This window comes from Tasmannia lanceolata, unplaced genomic scaffold (genome assembly GCF_043159265.1).
Source record: "Tasmannia lanceolata isolate RefF3 unplaced genomic scaffold, GAP_Taslan_0.1 ptg000026l, whole genome shotgun sequence".
Classification (NCBI taxonomy): Eukaryota; Viridiplantae; Streptophyta; class Magnoliopsida; order Canellales; family Winteraceae; genus Tasmannia; species Tasmannia lanceolata.
This window is the reverse complement of record NW_027518703.1, coordinates 7,969,656-7,991,752: the sequence shown is the minus strand read 5'-3', so window position 1 is coordinate 7,991,752 and position 22,097 is coordinate 7,969,656. Positions and strand designations below refer to the sequence as shown.

The 22,097-nt window shown below is 37.8% G+C and overlaps 3 protein-coding genes across 3 annotated transcripts; all 3 read left to right on the top strand.

The window, feature by feature from the left end:
• Positions 1-3,263: 3,263 nt before the first annotated feature.
• Positions 3,264-5,563, top strand: LOC143858471 (uncharacterized). The gene is made up of 3 exons (XM_077369121.1): positions 3,264-3,798; positions 3,885-4,376; positions 5,435-5,563. Exons 1-3 carry the CDS (start codon positions 3,463-3,465, stop codon positions 5,561-5,563), a joined length of 957 nt encoding a protein of 318 aa, XP_077225236.1. The 5' UTR covers positions 3,264-3,462.
• Positions 5,564-7,724: 2,161 nt separating this feature from the next.
• Positions 7,725-11,654, top strand: LOC143858470 (ent-kaurene oxidase-like). The gene is made up of 7 exons (XM_077369119.1): positions 7,725-7,746; positions 8,261-8,421; positions 10,071-10,211; positions 10,302-10,556; positions 10,667-10,828; positions 10,908-11,102; positions 11,194-11,654. The coding sequence occupies exons 1-7, from the start codon at positions 7,725-7,727 to the stop codon at positions 11,509-11,511; spliced, it is 1,254 nt and encodes a 417-aa protein (XP_077225234.1). The 3' UTR covers positions 11,512-11,654.
• A 6,013-nt stretch (positions 11,655-17,667) lies between these two features.
• Positions 17,668-21,802, top strand: LOC143858681 (ent-kaurene oxidase 2-like). Its single transcript, XM_077369388.1, has 8 exons — positions 17,668-17,841; positions 18,584-18,744; positions 19,141-19,302; positions 19,490-19,630; positions 19,738-19,992; positions 20,099-20,260; positions 20,346-20,540; positions 21,306-21,802. Exons 1-8 carry the CDS (start codon positions 17,712-17,714, stop codon positions 21,621-21,623), a joined length of 1,524 nt encoding a protein of 507 aa, XP_077225503.1. The 5' UTR covers positions 17,668-17,711; the 3' UTR covers positions 21,624-21,802.
• The last annotated feature ends 295 nt before the right edge of the window (positions 21,803-22,097 follow it).

The following is a 22,097-nucleotide window of genomic DNA, read 5'->3' as shown; positions in this document are numbered from 1 at the left end:
GGTCCGAGTCCAGTCCTGCATTAGAGTTAGGACTTGTCTTGTCCCGTCATACATAGCATAGATTTGTGTCTCATGTTTTGATATGTTTTCTTACTTTCTTGTACTGATACTATACCTTTGGTTGTAGCTTGCATGTGCGTGTCCACCAGAAACTTAGACACCCATTAGGCATGTCACTCATAACCTAGCTTTGCTTAGGTGACACATTTTTCATTTCATTTTACGTGTTTATTTCTCCATTCTCAGGAAATGCATGCTTAGGTAGACGATTCCTGAGGATTGTTCCCATTTCACATGATTTTTACTCAAACTTCTTTGGAATTAATGAAAATGGCATAAGAGACCAAGTGCTTGCACTCGGGCGAATTGGGGGTGCTCTCAGACCTTCCCCATTCGTAACCAGGCACGAACCCATATATATTTCTGGTTATCCATTGCACAGAGGATTTGATTTTAGGGTTCCATGGCCTATCCATGGATGGCGACTCTGAGTTCTTTTTAGGTACATCTCGGTTTCGAGCCCTGGCTCCTGATCAGGATGTATCTCATTCGTTTTGTATCGCCACTCGTGCTATGCTGTGAGGGTGGCATCCGTTTCGAGAGTTCCTTGGCAGAGCTCTCCTTCACATTGTGGAGATCTTAGAGGATTGCTGTGGGGACCTCGCGTCCCTCGCCGCACTCGTCCTCTCCGGATCGGGGTCCACACACGTCTGTTTTTCTGTTTTTTGCTGGGGCTTGGATACTACCACATCATTTTGTGCTGGGGCTTAGAAGACATGTTTTCTGTTTTTGGATATTAGAAGACATGTTTTGTTGGATCCGATTGAAAATAAGATTTATAGTGTATTGGTATGGAATTTAAAACTAGGGTTTTGCATATGATTTTGATCTTGGTATTGTAATGATGGATGTGGTGGAGGGATGGTTTGTGAATGAATATTAATGTAGGATTGTGGAGGGATGGCTTCCTGTTAATCCTTTCATTCATTTTTCTCTTCTTTGTCTTGCAGGTGGTTCGTGTCCTCATCTGAGCTTCCTTTTCAAGAACTTTTTCATTTTTTGCAAGGTAATCAACACTCACACTTAATTTCTTCCCTTTCATTTCTATTATAAATGTATTTACGTAGATGTGCTTGTATGTGTTTGGAGAATGGTTATGGATCGATATGGATGGATGGATTGTTTATGGATGGATGGATTGTTTGTGTGTGTTTTTGTTTGTGATTGTGTTATGGATGGATGGGTTGTGGATGGATGGGTTGTTTATGGAGGGAGGGTTTATGGATGGATGGATTGTTTGTGTCTCTTATTTGTGATTGTGTTATGGATGGTTTTGGAGGGATGGGTTGTGGATGGATGGAATGTTTATGGAGGGAGGGTTTATGAATGGATGGATTGTTTCTGTGTGTCTTGTTTGTGATTGTGTTATGGATGGATATGGATGGTTTTGGAGGGATGGATTGTTTATGGAGGGAGGGTTTATGGATGGATGGATGGATTATTTGTGCGTGTCTTGTTTGTGATTGTGTTATGGATGGTTATGGATGGTTTTGGAGGGATGGATTGTTTACGGAGGGAGGGTTTATGGATGGATGGTTTATTGAGGGGTTGTTTATGGAGGGATAGGTTATGGATGGATGGTTTATGGAGTGGTTGTTTATGGAAGGATGTGTGATTTGTGGAGCCTTTTATGGAGGGAGGGGGTTTATGGAGGGAGGGTTTATGGATGTGTGATTGTTTGTGGTTGTGTTTAAGATGCCTTGTTTTTTATTGTGTTGTCATTTCCATTGACTTATTAACTTCTTCTTTAGAGTAAGATGCCTCGTTGTCCTATAAGAAGGAGGAAGAAAGAGTTGAGGCGAAGAGCTGAGTTGAAGTGTAGGAATGAGTTAGTTCGCCAAGCAGTTGCACTACTAATGGCTGGTGCTGCTGCCATCTTAGTACTTTGGAAAGAGTACTATGAAAAGTATCTTCTCAGAGCTCCTTATGAAAGCAATTACTTAACGCGTCGTACGTTCATTTCTTTTGTCATCGATTCAGATGAACATTGTCATAACTTGTTACGGATGAACGTCAACTGCTTTCGTCAATTTGTTGAAATATTTAAACGGGCGGGAACCCTAGAAGATACAATCCATTGTAAGGTGGAGGAGCAAGTTGCCATCTTCTTGCATATTGTGGCACATAATCAGAGGGTTAGGACTATTAGAGCATGTGCTAGACGTTCAGGGGCAACTGTTTCGACGTATTTCAACAAAGTACTAAAGGCAATTTTGGGTGTGCAAGATTTCTTCATCAAACCACCGACAGGTGAGACACCATCGCAGATTGAGGGGAATCCTAGGTGGATGCCATATTTCAAGGATTGCATCGGTGCAATAGACGGGACATACATACGTGCTAAAGTACGTATTGAAGACAAACCTGCCTACTTTTGTCGTAAGCATTTTATAGCTCAAAATGTTTTGGCGGCCTGTGACTTTGACTTAAAATTCACGTATATCCTAGCCGGATGGGAGGGTTCGGCTTCCGACTCGAGAGTGTTAGCGGATGCATTAACAAGGGCTGACAAGATTCCACTTATTCCAGGTACATTGTATGTGACATAGTTACATTCTAGTAAACAAGTTCCCACTTATTACTAGTTGCTGATATATAATATTTTTTTATTTGTAGGAAAGTTTTACCTCGCCGATGGCGGGTACCCTCTCTTACGACATTTCATTACCCCGCATCGTAAGACCGCATACCACCTAAGTGAGTGGAGTGGGCGGCGTCCACGGACTAGTAATGAGTTGTTCAATCATAGACACTCGTCCTGTCGAAATGTCATTGAGCGCACATTTGGCGTCTTGAAGAAGCGTTTCAATATTCTTAATGAAGAACCAATGTACAATATGGAGAAGCAGATTGACATCTTCTTAGCATGTTGTTGCATCCATAATCATATTCGACGTTTCATGCCTAATGATTCAATACTAGAAGATGTTGACAACTTTCTAGCTAGACAACTCTTGGTACAAACTGTGGAAGATGAGGACATACCACGAGATCCTCCTGAATCAAGGGATGATGACAAAAGAGCAGGAGAGGAAATTAGAAACACGCTTAGCACACAGATGTGGAATGATTTCAGTAGACATCATTGACGTTAGAGGATTATAGTTTCACTCCATATATGTTTGGAGTAAATTTGTTATGTTTTCATGGTTATATGACTCTTTTACTGTTTCGAGTAACTTTATTATGTTCTGATGGTTGTATGTGTGTTTATTCAAGTAACTCTGTTGTTATTAGTGTGATGGATTAAAATTTTGAAGGAAGATAGTAGCTAGTTGTTTTGGATGATGTATGCTGTATCTTTTGATGGTTGTATGTGTATTTATTCAAGTTGTTATACATCTCAGGTTGTTATATGGATGTATGACTCCTAACGAACATATATGTGTATATTGAATCAGAATGACAAGTGCGCCACAAACCTCGCAGAAGAGGGGGAAGAATGTCATTTGGAATGACCAAATGGACAAGGTGCTCGTAGATACCCTTCTAGTTCAAATCGCAGAGGGGTACAAAATCCCAAATGGTTTTAAGGATCATGCTTATGTAGCTGCGGCCACTGCAATGAATGCCTTTTTCAACCTCCAACTCAATAAGGAGCACATAAAAAACCGCATCAAGACTATGAAAGAAACATACAAGAGTGTTTGCATCATCCTGAGTAGAAGCGGTTTTGGTTGGGACAATGAGACCAAAATGGTCACCTGCGAGAGAGACGTCTACGATGACTACGTCGCTGTAAGAAACACTTCCTCTCAAGATACAATCTTCTTATAGTAATACCATATCCAATATCTTCTTATTTTTTATGCTTCTTCTCACAGGCTCATCCAAAACATAAGAAACACTTCACTACCCATCATGTTTTGCATGACGATATGTGCAAAATCTTTGGAGATGAGTTCGCGAAAGGGGCTGGGGCTAGGACGCGTGAGAATCCAAGCATAGCAAGTTCGCAGCCAGTCAGTCTTGATGACATTGGGGATGACTTTGCAGATGACCATACCCCCATGTCTCACCACCCACCATCTCCAGAAGCAGATCCTACTAATGGTGGTAGTGAGACATCTCCCTTAAGACGGGATGGTACCAGACGACAGAGGACTCGTCAGGGTGGGGCACATTTGGATAGTATGTCGCGTATCTCAACAAGCATGGACAAGGTTGCCGATGCCCTCACAGGTGATCGTCCCCCTGCTTACCTTGCACAGCTTCGCGAAGCTGTTAGAGGGGTTGGGGGTTTTTTCACAGGATATCTTGTTGAGGACCACGGAGTACCTCACAATAAATCCATCTCAGGCGCATCTTTTCATCATGTACGAGGAGGATGAGAGGAGGTCGTACATCCGAAGGAAGATGGCTCGTTTCATCAGGCAACATATGGATGATTGAGACAAGTTATGGTGGTAGTTACTGTTATATGAACAATGCTTTTATGACACTTTGTTTTATTTTGGATGGTGGTTATTTATTTTGGATGTTGGTAGCTATGGTGGTAGCTTTTATTTTGGATGTTAGTAATTATGGCGGTAGTTATTTTTATCTGTATGGGATCTTTGACATTTGGATAGCGGTTAATGGCAGACGATGCATATTTTCTTTTAATTAACAAACTACTGGCCAGACCTTGCATTTACTTCTTTGTTCCTCTCTTAGTATCTTCAACATCATTCCCATTGCCTTTAATTTGTCCACATAGTTTGTCTAATGAAGTCAAGACAATTGAGGATTTAGATTTTGAAGCTTGATTGAAGATACAGGAGGAGGAAGAACAGGTTTTGGTCTGTTTCAAACAGTGTCTCAACACCTCAGAAATGGTGAATTTGGTCCAAAATTCAAGAGTATATGTTTCTGAAAATTTGAAATTATCCAAAATAACCCCCTAAATGTACACAGAACATTCATAAATTTAGGCCATGTTGGGCTGACATGAAATTTTTTTTCTGGAATTGTAGTTTATCAAGCAGCGAGAGAGGGCTAGGTGGGGTGGAGAAGGAGAGACTAAAGAGGGTATGAGTGAGGAGATGATGAGAAAAGGCTGAAAAGCAAGGAAAAAAGAAACTCTAATCAAAATACAATTTATTTTCTCCTGCATTTTAGTCATGTTATCTCTAGTTTCTTCATCTCCCACCCTCCCTAGCCCTCTCACCACCTGATAAACTAATATTTCATGGAAAGAAATTTACATGGTTGCCAAATATGGCCTTAAGGAAGTCATCAAAGAATATGGTATTTGTGCCAATTGTGATCCTACCTTGCAATATATTGAATTTTTTAAGTCTTTTATTGGAATTGTATTTGTAATTTGTGTGTGTGTGTGTGTGTGTGGTCATATTTGTGCCCATTTGTTTGTAACATTCATTGTTTCTTGCAGGATGTTGGGGAAGCAATCTTAGAGAGCTACTCAAGAGTGTTGGAAGGTTTAGCATTTAACATTGTAGCTTGGATTGATGATGTACTTTACGTGGATGGATCCGTGAAAAAATCCAATCATAGGAAGTAAAACTTGCTCTCAACTCCAAAGTTCATGCAGGAGCCCATTCTGTTCATCGGCCTCGTTGACATTCCAACAAGTTTTGCCAACTGATGAACTGATTCTACGCAAGGAATCAATCTTATTGATCTCAAAAATGAAATCTGTATGAATCATATGAACTGTTATATGTTGTCAAATTGACAAAGTGCTGAGAAACAATTTAAAAGTTCTCACCTTTCAAGTTTAGATACTAACAGCTTGGATGAGAGTTGCAGTTGGGTAACAGGCACACTCACTCTCTGTAGTTCTTGGATGTTCCAAATTGTGTAAGAATAGGTGGAAAAAGGATGTTTCTTAAATTTTCACTCCAGTGTTCTTTACATGATGATAAAATTGGCAGTAGTAAGATGTTCTCATTTCTTTATTGATAATTTAGGCATTTCACTAATTCTTGGATGTTTTACAATGAGCCTAATGAGGGGTTAAATAGAAAATAAAGACTTTCATTTTGAGAGATAACGTGAACTGCGGTAGACTTTTACATTTTAATTACTAAAAAGCCTTGTATAAGTGTACACAGGCGCGTGTGTAGTGATTCTTATTGTTACAGAATGTGACCCATCTGTGGATGGGCCCATGTTTCTCTACTTTAGATGGGTTGGATGGCTTGAGAAGTTCGGTTTTTTGGCTTATGGACATACATAGTAGACCCACATTTTGAACGGTCTTGATCACTATATACATTCGCCACGTGTATGGTTTAGATCAATTTAATGGATCTTGTTTTTCTAAACATGGCCTTTTTGTTCCCAATAAGTACCTTGATTTCTTAATTATTAATGTTTGCTTGCCCATATTTTTACCTGAAAAAATACAAATTAACTCCGTATAATTTCTCATAATAGAAAATGATATTTCCACCACTTCTGTGATGTTTCTTTTCCGTTTCCCTGGCAACTGAATGCACATTCTTGTTGTTTCTTTACTGTTTCTTTTCCGTTTCCTGGCAACTGAACGCGCACTCTTCTGCTTTCTTAGCAGTTTCTTTTCCTTTCCGTTTCCTTTCCGTTTTCTTCTGCCACGTCATTTCCTTTTCCTTTCCGTTTCCTGCGTGCAACTGAACAGCCCCTAGGCTATATTTATGGAACAATAGTTATTAGAGTGCTAATTGTACTTAATTTTTAATGCTTTAACACTTTTCAAGATATGATATGATGTAATTTTTGCCTGAAACCTTGGTTTTTGTCGGACTTAATCTTGGAAGAATGGGTTGCCAGTCATCATGGCCTTGGACGAATGGGTTCCCGGCCATTGTCGCAACCCTTCGGTTCACTGATTGATCATCTGGTGGTCTAGAAACATTAAAACATCGTATAGTATGGTGGGGGCCCCATAGCTAGAAAATGTGATACAACAAAGAGGATGAAAAATATTTGAGTTTAATACAGGATTGGCTTAAAAAAAAAAAAAAAGCAACGTAGAAAGAAGATGATAAATTCACACCCCAGTAGGGATAATTCACACCCCTTATAAAGTGAATTGCGGCAGACTTTCACGCTTTTTGACGACAAATCACGTTACAAGTGGTCCGAATTATCATACAGATGTGCGAATTTATCGTCCCCCCAAAAAATGGGTCAAATAAATGAAAAGTTGAGAAGTTGGTCAAGAACAGATTTACATTTAAAAACGGGCTATGATAAATTTGCACCCCCTGTAGGATAATTCGCACTCTTAAAGTGAATCATAAAAAAAAAAAAAAAATCCTCTCTCTGACGTGTAAAGATGCGAATTATCCTACAGCGGGTGCAAATTTATCATCGCTTTTAAAAACTGTTTAAAATAGAACCGCAATGAAGTGGGCCCACCCTTTGCTACCCACGCTCGCTAACCGAGCGAGATTCGCTCCCATCTACTTGTCGTTTTATACATAAAGAAAGCTGTCAAAGTTTGTTACTATTCCCAATAATCTGTAGAAGCAAATTAAAAAAGAAAAGACATGTGAGTTCGTGCGATTATCAAAATATCGTAGTGCCAATATCACTTCCCAATAAAGAATCGTCAATCTTTCCTGATGCCGTTCCCCTTCCCTTGTCGTTTCTTAACGTCATCTCTCACCGTCTCCCACCTTCTTCTTGTAGCCCAACACTACTTAAATTAAGCACACACCCTCTCCTTCTCTCCAAACATGGAGTCATTTAGCCCCCCTGGTATTGCTCATTTCCCTTTGTTTACTCAAATATTCCACTAAATTGATTATCTTAAAGTCGGTTTTTTTTTTTGGTTGGATTTTGATGTTACAAAATGATACAAAGATGGAATACTAGGTGAATTGTTGTTGGTTTCTTTGGCTAATAGTCATGGAGAAATGGATTTGTAGATTTGGGACTTTGAGTAATCAATGTGTTGGTTTTTATCAGTGGGTTTCTTTACTTGGGACTGGTATCAATTGAAGGCTATGAAACCCAATCTATGAGTCAAGCTGCTCCCATTTCATTGACAAAACCATTTCCCTAAGTGGGTTTTGTTAGTTTTCAATGTTGCAAATCATCTTTAGGTTTATTTGAGTGGGCCTTTTTGTTGGGTTTTCTAGCTGGTTTTTGAAATGGCTTTCTGTTGGTGGGTTTTGCAGCTATGAATCAGTCAACAGATTTTTGACTTCTTTTACTTATGAAACATCATCATATGTGCTTTTTTTAACTGGGAATTTGTTGAATTTTGTAGCTGTTCCTGGCCTACCCTTGATTGGGAACTTGCTTCAATTAAAGGCTAAGAAACCCCACCAGACATTTACTAAATGGGCTGAGACTTATGGGCCTATCTACACCATTAGAACTGGAGCTTCTAGTGTTGTGGTGCTCAACTCAGCTGAACTTGCAAAAGAGGTACTGCTCACATCTTTTCCCCTTCTCCTATGATTATTATTTTTCTTTATTTCCCTTTTTTATGTCATTGGATTGTTGTGATTGGAGTCATATAAAATGCTATTCCACTTCTTTATTTCCAATTTTGCAATTTGTTAAGAAAATGGAAAAGAGTTGAACATAAAATATGGGATGGGAAGCAAAGAAAGTGATATATTTCAAGGGATTTGCTAGGGACCATCGCAGAAGGCATTTCACGGATGGGCTGTTGCATGAGAGCAGCCACATAGGCTCACCTTTTGTCTTATTCATTTAATTCATCCTATGTGGCTGCTTTCTCGTGCAATAGTCGGTCTGCAAAATGTCTTCTCGGATGGTCCCTAGCAAATCCCATATTACAAATAGGAAAAACAAAAAGAAGTGAAAAACAAAAGGAAGAAACTGATTCCTCATGCACTGATTTTCTTTATCGATTTCTACATAAGCTCGAGTTCAACTACAAGGCTTAAAAATAATGGAACCAAATAAAAATAACACACAATAGACACGAAAAGTGATCTTGGCCTTGAATCAAGCGGAAAAACTTTGAATAGTTCTATATGACAAGTGTTAGAAATGGAGATAGGGTTAGAAAGGAAGAAGACGAGGAATGGAGAGTCTCCACTAAAGGGACCACCTCATGTAAATGATGTATATATAGGTCCAAATAGGGTAACATGTGTACAGAGACTATACTACCCTCTATGTAATACATAGACTACCCTTACATATTATTCAACAACAAGAATACCCTCATGTACAATACGAGCAGCTTCTGTAGAATCTGTACTCTAAGCTTGGCTACTGTTGATTGAATAGTTATCCATTTTCATTTTTTATTTTTATCTTATTTTCCTTTGGTTATTCCAGAATTATACATCATGGACACATTAACAATTTTTTTTCTGTTGATCTAATGTTTTGAAATATGGAGGGAAATTATTACTTCAATGTGATGATGGACTGCGGATTTGGGCTGCAACTCTATGGAATCCTCCTAATCCTTTATTGGTATTTTTTTTCGGGCCATGGTGACTAGATTCTCGTCTATCTCAACAAGGAAGCTTACAAACGCATTGACATTACTCACGGCTGATAAAACCATGGTTGCCATGAGCGACTATTGCGAGTTCCATAAGATGGTAAAGCAGTGTATACTTGCAAGTGTTTTGGGACCAAATGCTCAGGTCTGCTATCACAAATTTCTCTCTTTTACAACCAAATATCCACTAGAACTTCACATGAACGCTAGAAAAACATGTCTTATCTACTTTTTGTGAAACAACCAATTACTCCAAAAGCTTAAGCTGTTAGAGTTGGTGTTATTTAATCATTTATAATTCAACATTCCCCCTCACGTGGGGCCCTTCTTTTTTGGGTGGCCTTTCGCATGGATTTCTAATATCAAGGGGTTGTTGAGTTTTGAACCCCTCAAGGCAATACCACTTATTCCATGTGAAACAACCATTGTCTCCAAAAGTTTAAGCTGTTAGAGTTGGTGTTATTTAATCATTTATACTTCAACACGTTTTCTCACTTACAGAGTGTTTTAAGACCAAAGTATTTTGTGGATTGGATTACATTTGTATATCTGAATGGATATATTAAGTATCTATTTTGTTTGATATCAGAAGAGAAATCGTTGTCACAGAGACACCATGATAGAGAATATCACAAACTGCTTGCACACTAATGTCAAGGCAGATCCTCTCCATCCAGTAAACCTCAGAGAGATATTCAAAATGGAACTTTTTAGATTAGCTCTGAAACAAGTAAGTTTTCTTCTGAGATTTTGCAACTCTGTTTTGCTTTTAAATTTAAAGATTGAATACAAATAATGAAAAATGAAGATGAATTTTCAGGCTCTGGGAAAAGATGTGGAATCCATTTATGTGGAGGAGCTTGGGACCGAACTGTCGAAACAAGAAATGTTTGATGTCTTAGTGGTTGATCCAATGATGGGTGCAATTGAGGTCGATTGGAGAGACTTCTTCCCATATCTGAGATGGGTTCCTAACAAGAGTATGGAAATGAAAATCAAGCGAATGGCTACCCGCAAGTTTGCAGTGACAAAAGCCCTGATTGAGGAGCAGAAGAAACGAATTGCTTCAGGGGAGGTTGCTAACTTGCTATTCTTCTTTATTTCACTCTATTCAGTTCTTGGCTTTAATACTATAATAATCAATTTCTCAGTTCTGTTATAACTAATAATTGGGTTCTTGAACAGGTAATAGACTGTTATCTAGATTTCCTGCTCTCTGAAGCAAAAACACTGAAGGATGAACAGATAACCATGTTGATTTGGGAAGCAATAATCGAGAGCTCTGATACTACTTTGGTCACGACCGAATGGGCTATGTATGAACTTGCTAAGAACCCGAAGTATCAGGTGGGTCTCAAACTTAAACCATTTCGCATGCCCACCTTTGCAAAGTTTTCCATATTTCTGATTGTTTTTGCTGTTCTAGGATCACCTTTATCGGGAAATTCAAGAAATTTGTGGGTCAGAGAAGATTACAGAGGACCACTTGCCTCACCTACCATATTTGAGTGCTGTTTTCCATGAAACTCTTAGGAAGCATTCTCCTGTTCCAATCATCCCTCTAAGATACGTACACGAAGATACAGAACTAGGAGGGTACCACATCCCCACCGGCAGCGAGGTAAATGTTTTTTTGAAAAACCATTTAGTGGCTTCAAGATTCTGTTTATAAGGTTGCATTACTAACTGTATAAAGTCGAAATTTTTTGCAGATTGCCATCAACATCTATGGATGCAACATGGACAAAAATGCGTGGGATGAGCCTGAAGAGTGGAAGCCTGAGAGGTTTCTGGCAATGGGGAATGGGACAATAGATTTGTTCCGGACAATGGCTTTTGGTGGGGGGAGGAGAGTCTGTGCCGGAGCTTTGCAGGCAATGTTGAATTCTTGTACATCCATTGGTAGATTTGTACAGGAGTTTCAATGGAGACTGAAAGAAGGGGAGGAAGAGAATGTAGACACTGTTCATCTCACAACCCAAAAGCTCCACCCAATGCAAGCTATCATAACACCAAGATATGGTGCATGACTCACTTTGTCTGAATCCTTTTTCTTCCATATATTGAGAGCATCTGTTGGCCTATACATGTTAGGTGTATGATTTTATGTGGATGTGAATGGTTTCATTCATAAACCTATAACAATTTTGGGTAGACGATGAAAATAAACGTTTACGGGCTGTTTGGATACCATCATTTTAAAATCTTGGATTCTTTTAAAATCTTGGGTTTTGATGGATAAAACCTACAGAAAGAGAATGGGGGTGAGGGTGATGAAGCCATGCTTTCCTCAATAAGCAGCACAAGTTTTTACAATCCAGGTTTTAGAAATCTTAGGATGGAATAGAGATTTCTAAAACCCGGATTCATTACTTAAAATCCAAGTTATTGGATGGTAAAATCCAGGATTTTAGCTGCCCAGACACTACTTTCAAGCTAAATTCCAGGATTGTAAAATCTGGTTATCCAAACGGCCCTTAGGATTCTACAGATACTGCGGAAAAATTTCTGGAGAATTGAACAATCACTTAAGCAATCCATTCACAAATACTCTCCAATTTGACCTTTGTTAAGAGAATTGTCTCGTTCACGAGCTTTGGAGAAGTTGTTGCAATTGATTTTTTCCCTTTCAACTGAAGCCTTCTTCAATTCCATTGTAAATCTTCAGATTTTTTTTTTTTCTAACTGAATTTGTTGTACAAATTTGATGCAAGTAAACTACTAGGATTCTACCAAAAGGAGAAAAAATGGTAGATAATTGATCAATCAAACTATCAATCTAATAATCTTCACAAAGAGAGATAAACCAATGATATATTTGATTTTTTTTTGAAATGGTAATAATATATTGGGAAATTCTCAAAAAAATATGATTTTTATCTGAAAATCTCAAAAAAGGGTAAAGTTGGCTAATTTCTCAAAAAAAGGGGGAAATGCATCTGAGTGTTTTTCGACGAAAATGCCCTTGTGTTGGTTTTTCCTCCAAGAAAGTAAGCAACAGTTCCCAATGCATTCCACCTAACATTTTTAACTTTTTATCTTCTTCTTACCTTCTTCTTCCCCATGCCCAAACAAAACTCCATTGTCTTTTTAAAATTCCATTGCAGAGAGGTGAAACTCCCCTCTCCTAAAATCTAGCATTGGATCTCTTTATTTTTCTTTGGCTATCAAACCCATAAGCTTCTCTGGTAGGTCCATTGTGATACATTTGCATAGGTTTAACATGTTCCTTACAATGCTATGGTGTATTGTCATCATCTTGTTTATGTGTTAGAGATTTGTTATGGTTTTGTTTGGCATTTGTTATTGTCATCATCATCTTTACAATGCTATGGTGTATTGTCATAATCTCTCTATTGCCCTCTATGTTTCTATGTAGAGTAAACCCGGATGAAACTCATGTCAATACAATTACAACCACTATTTAAATTTGTAGAAGCAATATTTTGTTCTCGGAACCACTGTTGATATCTGGGAATCAGTATTTAAACACTCAGAAGCATCAATTATACATAGGAACCACTATTTACCACTATGTAGTAGTTCCGATGTATAAATAGTGGTTCCAAGGTATAAATAGTGGTTCCAGAGTAGAAATATTGCTTCACACAATCTAATAGTACTTCATTGGGTGTCAATGTTGCAATGAATTTATGAACAGTGGGTTACATAGTTTTCTAAACACTTAGATGTTATGGTGGTGCATAGTTTAGATGGCCTAATACTTGTGAGAATGACTGTATTTATAGGGTTTTAAACACTCAGAAGCACTCATTATACCTAGGAACTACTAATTATACTTAGTAACCACTAATTATACCTAGGAACCACTATTTACCATTATGTAGTGGTTCCAAGCAATAAATAGTGGTTCCAAGGTATAAATAGTGGTTCCAGAGTAGAAATATTGGTTCACACAATCAATAATACTTCATTGAATGTCAATGTTGCAATGAATTTATGAACAATGGGTTAAATAGTCGTCTAAACACTCAGATCTTATGGTGGTTAATTGTTTAGATAGCCTAATACTTGTTTAGAGAGTTTAAATTGTGATTACAAAAAGTTATGCACTAAAAAACACTATAAAAAGTGAGAATGAGTTTATTTATAGGGTTTTAAACTCTCAGAACCACTAATTATACCTAGGAACCACTATTTGCCAATATGTAGTGGTTCCAAGGTAAAAATAGTGGTTCCAAGGTAGGGTTTTGTCGAGGGTGGGGAGTGGAAGGATTTAGGAGGTTTTAGGGTTTTAGATGTAATTAATCTTAGGGTTATGGTGGAGGGAGGGGAGTGGAGGGATTTAGGGTTTGGGGAGGAAACACACAGTTGTAATGGGGGGGAGGAGGTGTGGAAGTGGTCTTTATGGGAAGTGGTTTCGCAAACGACGTTTGGTTTTAAAAAAAAAATTCGCAAAAAACCGGTCGACCTGCAAGTTGACCCATAAATGCTTCTCCTTTCTGTTTGGTCATATGGTGAAAAGGTCGACCTGCAAGTCAACCCATTAAGGCAAATTCACACCTGTTTGTGAATAAGGTAAAAAGGTTGACCTTCAGGTCGACCCATTAAGGCAAATTCGCACCTGTTTGTATTGATGGGCCACAACGTACATAGGTTGTGCCCTAAAAATCATTTTCATAGGATGATTCTAACCATCCGATCTAAAGAAGGACTTAGATTATGGAAACTTCTATAGATTGGACGGTTGGAATCATCTATGGAAATAATTTTTGGGGCAGAACCTATTTATGTTGTGGCTCATAAATTGTGCGGTTTGGATCATCCTATGGTGTGGGTTGTACAGTCCATTTTGAAAAATACGAGATGAATTTATCCATTTTGAAGTTTCCACAATCTAAGTCCCTCTTTAGATCGGATGGTTAGAATCATCCTATGGAAATGATTTTTGGGGCACAACCTATTTACGTTGTGGCCCATTAATTGGGCGGTTTGGATCATCCTATGGTATGGGTTGTATAGTCCATTTTGAAAAAAATGGGCTGAATTCATCCTAGAAGGGGGCTTTACAATGGAGTTTTAACAAAGGCAATGAATTTTCAACACTTGGCGTGGGAAAGAAGAAGCTAAAAAAGGTGAAGAATAATGTTTGTGAAATGCATTGGGATCCGTTTCTCAAAAAGGTGGAGGGAAAAGGGGGCTGTACAGTCCATCTTAAAACATGCCTTGGGATGTGTTTCACCCCTTTTTGAGAATTTAGCCAACTCAACCATTTTTTGAGATTTTCAATTAAAAATCCCATTTTTTTGAGAATTTTCCCTAATATATTTGATTAAAACATGATAAAGGGTAAAACCTAAAACCCGGCATTAGAGGCGCCTTTGTTCTTCAACCTTGAGGTCTAAGGTCCCATCCCAGCTTACCTACGCAAAAACAAAAAACAAAAAAAAAAAACAAACCAAAAACCTGCATTCGAAAACGATATCCACAATCCCTTGTTTTAATCATCAAAGTCTCTATATTATTTTTGATAGCTCTCCTGTTCGAATCATGGCACTCCTTGACTTTATTTTTCTATACTATATATAACTTGGGGTGGTCATCTTAGCTTTTTTTAACTTCCCTTTTTTAACCCAGAATTTATCAGCTTATTTAACCTTCCCTTTTGCTATTAAATATCTTATAAGTATACATTACTTTATGACTATTACATATCTTGCAATTTTCTTGTACCTAGTATGCACCTTATTATACTTTTGTACTATACATAATTGGGAAATTTGGTAGTTATCGAAGGTTAATTAAATTAAAAAATCCCCCAAAAACTTAGATATGTAAAAAGAAAAAATGAAAACCAAAAAGAAGCTAAATGGTTGGTTTTTTTTGTCAAGGGTGATGTTAGAAATGGGAAGCACATATGGCATGGGACCAGGATCATATAGGTCGCCTTATTGAGGTTCCACCAAATCAATGGTCTTGATCACATATGTATGCTACGTGGGCCAATGTTGATCATTAAAATTAGATATTGATTATTGACAATGATCATTCTGGTTGTAAACTTGAAAATAATGTCAGTCCCCGTTATGGTGGCAACCTAAGAGCGGGCGGTGTGAATTGGGTTTTAGAAATTTTTTGCCCTAAGAGCTAGGAAGTTTTTTCCATGATAAATTAGTGTGATGAGCATATTTATGTGTGAATTGTAGGTAGAAAAAATATGCATATTTAATGTTTAGAGCGGTACTACTAAGGTATTTTGCTTGTTTTTGGTGTTTCAGGGATATTCTTGAATTTTCACGTAAAATGGAGCTAAAGAGATGAAGTTTCAAAGAAAAGATCAAATACGAGAACACCACAATTGTGGCCCGTCATTTGAAGGGTTTAGATCATCTATGGTTCATCAATTGGTTGGTTCGGATAAGCTTTGGAAAATGAAAGGAGGAGTACAAGATTTATTCCAAGGCCCATCATATGTACTGTCTAGATCAACACAACATGGAAATGGATTGGGGCGACCAAGGTGGATTTTTAAATTTAGAATTGTGGACCCCACCAGTGGAAACGATATTTTGGGGTGCAACTTGTTGCAATTCTCCATTCTATAGAGGTCGAATAATATGTAGTTTCTATTTAGATTGAAGGGCTAGTGTCAGCCAATACTTTTATGGACCTATCATTCGAATGGATTGGATCATTCCATGGATATAAATAAGACCATAAGATGGATGGTTCAGATCAGCTTGTGAGAGTGGATTAGAAGAGACGACCATTTGTATGGAGGCCTAATCGAGTGAACGGTTTAAATCAATCAAATGTGAAGTCTGGATTATTCTAATTAAGGGTGCAAACAAATTATATTATGGCCCACTAAATGAACGGTTTTTGATCACCCACTGGAATAGGCGTGAATGTGCTCATTTTGAAAAAATACAAGGTCGTGCATGTGTAGAGCCCATTTTATTAGCTAGAATTTTATAAGAGGCAATAGATAAAGAAGGCAATTAATTAAAGTCTCTTGCAATTTCCAAATGGAATGTCATATGTGGTCGCCAATGTACAGGTTTAAAAAAGAAAGAAAGAAAGGGGAATCTTGAGAACATATGCACGGGGGTATAATGGGCAAAGATAGAATTAGTAACTTGCTCTGTATGAATCTTGTTTTACGTAGCAAATGTACAAGGTTGGTTATATTATTTTGCATGGATTTGGATGGTCAAAGGACGTGCATGGAAAAATAGCAGCAAGGATCTTCACTTGATTTTTATACCAAATATAGGTGGGACCCTCTTGCATTATTTCTAATTTGTCCTCTAATGAATAGTCTTTGAATAACACTAGATGCCGAAGGACTACAAAAGATCCCCACAAAGACATTGGATCATTTTGGGCCCACTAGTGGAAGAATTGGATTTTGCTTTATAATGGGGATTCGTTCAAATAGGGGTTGTGAGTTACTTAAAATACTTTGATATTTGAAGTCAAACATAGTGGGACCCATTTGAGACTTTCTTTCCATATTATGCCTTCAAAAGGAATCTACTATTTTAATTGGACAAGTAGCCTTAGAAATTGTTTCCATATCAGTCGGAAATGGCAGCTCGGTTGCATCAGTTGTTGTGCTTAAAGAATGTCATGACTTAATTGAGTTTCCATACGTAGGCCCACTCTTATGAAAAAGGATCCCAACCCTTCTCCCTTCCTATAGACAAGAGTGCCCAAACACAGGTGAAAGTAGACCTGGCAAACGGGCGGGCGGGGCGGGCCGGGTCCAGGTCAAATGAAAATTTTACGGGTTACTAAGCTTGGACCCGCAGCCTGCCTGTACGGGCCGGGTTGACCCGCGGGTCACCCTCATTTTTACATATTTTTTAAGATTTTTTATTATTATAGGGATTTGCTAGCCGCCAACCATTTATGTTCACTATTTGAGAGATTTTTCTTATTCTCCACGGTGGTAGAGATTTGTCTTATTGTCCACCCAGGTGCAAAGTGCAAAGATTGGCAGAAGTACTATTTGTGAAAAGTGGCTAGCAATAAATACTAATCACTAAATGAGAAATTAAGGGAAAATGATAGCAAAATTGGAAAATAATTTAAAAAAACTGAAATAATGCACTTAGAGATGACAATTACCGAAAAAACTACAAATAAAAAGCAGAAATTATGACAATTACGAAAAAAGTCAAACGGTGCCAAAATAAAACCTTTTGACCATTGTGCAAACCAACACTTAAATTGAGCAAACCTCCCTCTCCATCTCTCTTCAAACATGGAAAAATATTTTGATCTCCACTATTTCTCAACCATGGGTTTTGGGACCATTGTGCTTGGTTTCTTGGTTATGTTTTTTGTTTGGAGGTTTTTCATGAATCAGAAAAGGAATTCCAATAGCCCACCTGGTATTGTTTATTTCTCTTTGTAGAGTGTAATTTTTCACTACATCTTGATTTTCTTAAGTGGGTTTTTTTTTGTTGGATTTTTATGTTATAATATGATCAATAGATGGGTTCTCTAGGTGGGTTTCTATTGGGTTCTCAAGCTGATAATTAATCAGAAGGAAAACATCCATATATAGAGAGGTTTTTGTTGGTTTTCAATGGCAAATCTATTTACCTAAGTGGCTTTTTATGTTACAAAATTATCAATGGATTGCTTCTCAGGGTGGGTTTCTATTGGTTTCTCAAGCTGATAATCAGGAGGAAATCATGAATGTATAGGGAGGTTTTTGTTGGTTTTCCATGGGAAATCTATTTTCCTAAGGCTCTGTTTGGATTGCAAGAATCTTTTGGAAAAGTTGGGAAAAAAATTTCCAATTTTTTTTACTTATTTTACTCCAAATTGTCTTAACTATAATCATATCAGTTTCCTCTAAATCATGTAAAGAAAAAAAATTCCTCAGAAATGTTTTTCTTGCAATCCAAACAGGGCCGAAGTTTGTTTTTGTTGGTTTTCAATGGCAAATCATCCATAGAGAGGTTATCTAAGCGGGTCTCTTTATTGGGTTTTCTAGCTGCAATTCAAAATGGGTTTCTGTTGTTGGTTTTTGAAGCTATAATAAATTTTCCAAGTGGTCATAGAGTTATTCTATTTATGGAACATCAGCATATGTTTAACTAATTTGATTTTTGTTGAATTTTATAGCTGTTCCTGGCCAACCTTTTATTGGGAACTTGCTTCAGTTGAAGGCTAAGAAGCCCCATCAGACATTTTGTAAATGGGCTGAGACTTATGGGCCAATCTACACCATTAGAACTGGAGCTTCCACTGTGGTAGTGCTCAATTCAATAGTAGTTGCAAAAGAGGTACTGCTCACATCATTTCCCCTTCGTCTTTGATCAATACTTTTCTTTGACTTCTTTTTTATAATAGGGTTGTTGTGATTGGAATCATATTAAATGGTATTCCACTTCTTTGTTTTTACTTCTTATATGACAAGAACACCCTATTACAGGGGGAGTAGCTTCTGTAATTTTGAGTAGTACTCTATTTTCATTTTTAATTTTATCTTATTTTTTCTTTTGTTTTCAATAATTATAGAACATGAACTATTTTTTGTTGTTGATCTAAATCTTTCCTCTATAAAACCAATGATCTTTGAAATATAGGGGCAAGTAATCAATTCTATGTGATGATGGCCTGTCAAGTTGGGATGCAATTGTATGGAATCTTCATAATGATTTATCTGGATGTTTTTGCAGGCCTTCGTGACTAAATACCTGTCTATCTCAACAAGGAAGCTTTCAAGAGCATTGCAATTACTCACAGCTGATAAAAACATGGTTGCCATGAGCGACTATGGTGAGTTCCATAAGATGGTAAAGAAGTATATACTTGCAAGCCTTTTAGGGGCAAATGCTCAGGTCTGTTATCTCATATTCTCTCCTTGACAATCAAATATCGAACTGGAACTTTGCATTAACACATGAAAAAACATTTTTACCCAGTTCTTTCTCACTTCAATGTTTTCCAAGATCAAATTATTTTGTGGGTTGGATTTCGTTTATTGAGTCGGAATGGGCATCTTAGTATCTATTTTGTTGATATCAGAAACGAAGTCGTTGTCACAGAGATACCATGATAGAGAATACCACAAAATGCTTGCATGCTAATGTCAAGGAACATCCTCTTCTTCCTGTAAATCTTAGAGAGATATTCAAGAAAGAGCTTTTTCGATTAGCTCTGAAACAAGTAAGTTTCTTCTCATGGCTTCTCGTGGGATGTCCTAACTCTGTTTTTCTTTGAACTTAAAAGAGTCTAAACAAATAATTAAAATTTGTAATGGGATAAATTTCCAGGCTTTGGGTAAGGATGTGGAATCTATTTATGTAGAGGAGCTTGGGAAACAATTGTCGAAATGGGAAATGTTTGACGTCTTAGTGGTTGATCCAATGATGGGTGCAATTGAGGTCGATTGGAGAGATTTCTTCCCATATCTGAGATGGGTTCCTAATAAGGGTATTGAAATGAAAATTCGGCGAATAGTTTCCCGCACATCTGCAGTGATGAAAGCCCTGATCCAGGAGCAGAAGAAACGGATTGCCTCAGGAGAGGTTGATATTCCTCTGTATTTCACTCTATCCACTTTTTTGCCTTTGCTAATATAGGAATCAATTCCTTAGTTCTTTTGTTATAAATCATAAATGTGATCTTGAACAGGATATAGACTGTTATACCGACTTCCTACTTGCTGAAGGAAAAACACTGAAAGATGAACAAATAAGCTGGTTGGTTTGGGAAGCAATAATTGAGACCTCTGATACTACTCTAATTACAACTGAGTGGGCTATGTATGAGCTCGCTAAGAGTTCAAAATATCAGGTGGGTGTCTCAGCAAACTTAACATTCTCTTTCTTCCAGGTTTTACAAGATTCTATGTTTCTCATTGTTGTTTTTGTTGTTCTAGGATCGCCTCTATCAGGAAATTCAAAAAATCTGTGGGTCTGAGAAAATTACAGAGGACCATTTGCCTGAGATACCATTCTTGAATGCTATTTTCCAGGAAACTCTTAGGCTGCATTCCCCAGTTCCAATCCTCCCTCTGAGATACGCACACGAAGATACAGAACTAGGAGGGTACCACATCCCTGCTGGCTCCGAGGTGACCAGTTTCTGTAAACCAATAAGTTGCTTCAAGTTGCTGTTTATAAGATTTCAACTAACTGTGTGAGAGAGAATAATACCATTTAGGCCCAGTTTTGGATTTTGAGAATCTATTTTGAGGCCAAAGATGATTCTTGGACTCAAAACTAAACATAATTTTGAGTCCAATAATCAGTTTCGGATTTAAAAATAATTTTCAAAATTGAAAACAAACAAGGCCTTAGTGGCTTCAAGGTGCTGCCTGTAAGGTTTCATTACTAATTGTATGATATAGTTTTTGTAAACCATTTAGTGGTTTCATGGTAGGGGTGCAACTGGGGTCGATTTTTGAGAATTTAGGTTGAGCTTTTGCATTAAAATTAGTTCGAGTTCAGGGTTGATTCTAATTCATTATTTAGCAAAACCTAAACCATTTTTTGCAAACCATTTGGTGGCTTCAAGGTAGGGGTACAACTCGGGTTGACTTTTTGGAATTTGGATTGTGCTTTCACCATAAAATTGGGTCAGGTTTGGGTCGATTCTAATTCATTTTTTTAGCAAAATCCCAACCCTTTTTTGTAAACCATTTAGTGGCTTCAAGGTAGGGGCCTTTTTTTTTAGAATTTGGGTTGAGCTCTTACCATAAAATTTGGCTCGGGTTCGGACTGATTTTATTTTAGTGAAAGCTGAACCTGACCCCGACCTGACCCAATTTGCACCCCTACTTCAAGGTGCTGTTCATAAGGTTTTATTACCAGCGGTATGATGCTGAAATTGTTTTCAGATTGCCGTCAACATTTACGGGTGTAACATGGACAAAAAGGTGTGGAATGAGCCTGAAGAGTGGAAGCCCGAGAGATTTCTATCAGTGGAGAATTTAACAGGAGATTTGTTCCAGACGATGGCTTTCGGTGGGGGAAGAAGAGTCTGCACAGGCGCTTTGCAGGCGAATTCTATCGCTTGTACAGCCATAGGTAGATTCATACAGGAGTTTGAATGGAAACTTAAAGAAGGAGAGGAAGGGGATGTGGATACTGTTCAGCTCACTACCCACAAGCTTCGTCCAATGCTGGCAATCATAACACCAAGAAATAGCTCATGACTTGCTTGAACTGAATCCTTTTTCTGCACTATCTTTCACATCTTAAAGGCTATACATGTTTAAATAACCTGTGTACTGGGTCTGTGAGTTTATGGTGTGTTTGATCTTTGTTGTATTTGCTTTTGAATAAAGCAGAGGGAAAAGTCTTTGAAATGAACTTCAGCTAATAACTTGAGGGATCTCTGTCATCTACACTCATTGTGATATGGGATTTTGAAATCTTACATCGCACTACATCAAGCAAAAACATTTCCATGTCTCTTGCTTTGAAATCCAACTTGCTGAACGCTGTTCAGCTTGGGTGTCTACAGTTGAGCATACCATATGACGGATTAATCAGGGAAAGATATCATTTCGCCATCTGGAAATGATATCCATTTTCTTGAGTTTTATGTGTCTTCATGTTTGATCCAACGACAGCGAGATGGCGCTATTTAATCTTTTATACTTTAGCACTTCACGTCATGTGTGGTC

Coding starts and splice junctions, on each gene's coding strand:
- LOC143858470 (XM_077369119.1), top strand. CDS start 7,725: ATGGAGTCATTTAGCCCCCCTG. Junction 8,422..10,070: donor CAGCTGAACTTGCAAAAGAG/GTACTGCTCACA, acceptor GTTTGATATCAG/AAGAGAAATCGTTGTCACAG. Junction 10,557..10,666: donor AACGAATTGCTTCAGGGGAG/GTTGCTAACTTG, acceptor GTTCTTGAACAG/GTAATAGACTGTTATCTAGA.
- LOC143858681 (XM_077369388.1), top strand. CDS start 17,712: ATGGAAAAATATTTTGATCTCCACTATTTCTCAACCATGGGTTTTGGG. Junction 19,631..19,737: donor TTCGATTAGCTCTGAAACAA/GTAAGTTTCTTC, acceptor ATAAATTTCCAG/GCTTTGGGTAAGGATGTGGA. Junction 20,541..21,305: donor ACATCCCTGCTGGCTCCGAG/GTGACCAGTTTC, acceptor AATTGTTTTCAG/ATTGCCGTCAACATTTACGG.
- LOC143858471 (XM_077369121.1), top strand. CDS start 3,463: ATGACAAGTGCGCCACAAACCTCGCAGAAGAGGGGGAAGAATGTCATT. Junction 3,799..3,884: donor TCTACGATGACTACGTCGCT/GTAAGAAACACT, acceptor TTCTTCTCACAG/GCTCATCCAAAACATAAGAA. Junction 4,377..5,434: donor CAGGCGCATCTTTTCATCAT/GTACGAGGAGGA, acceptor TGTTTCTTGCAG/GATGTTGGGGAAGCAATCTT.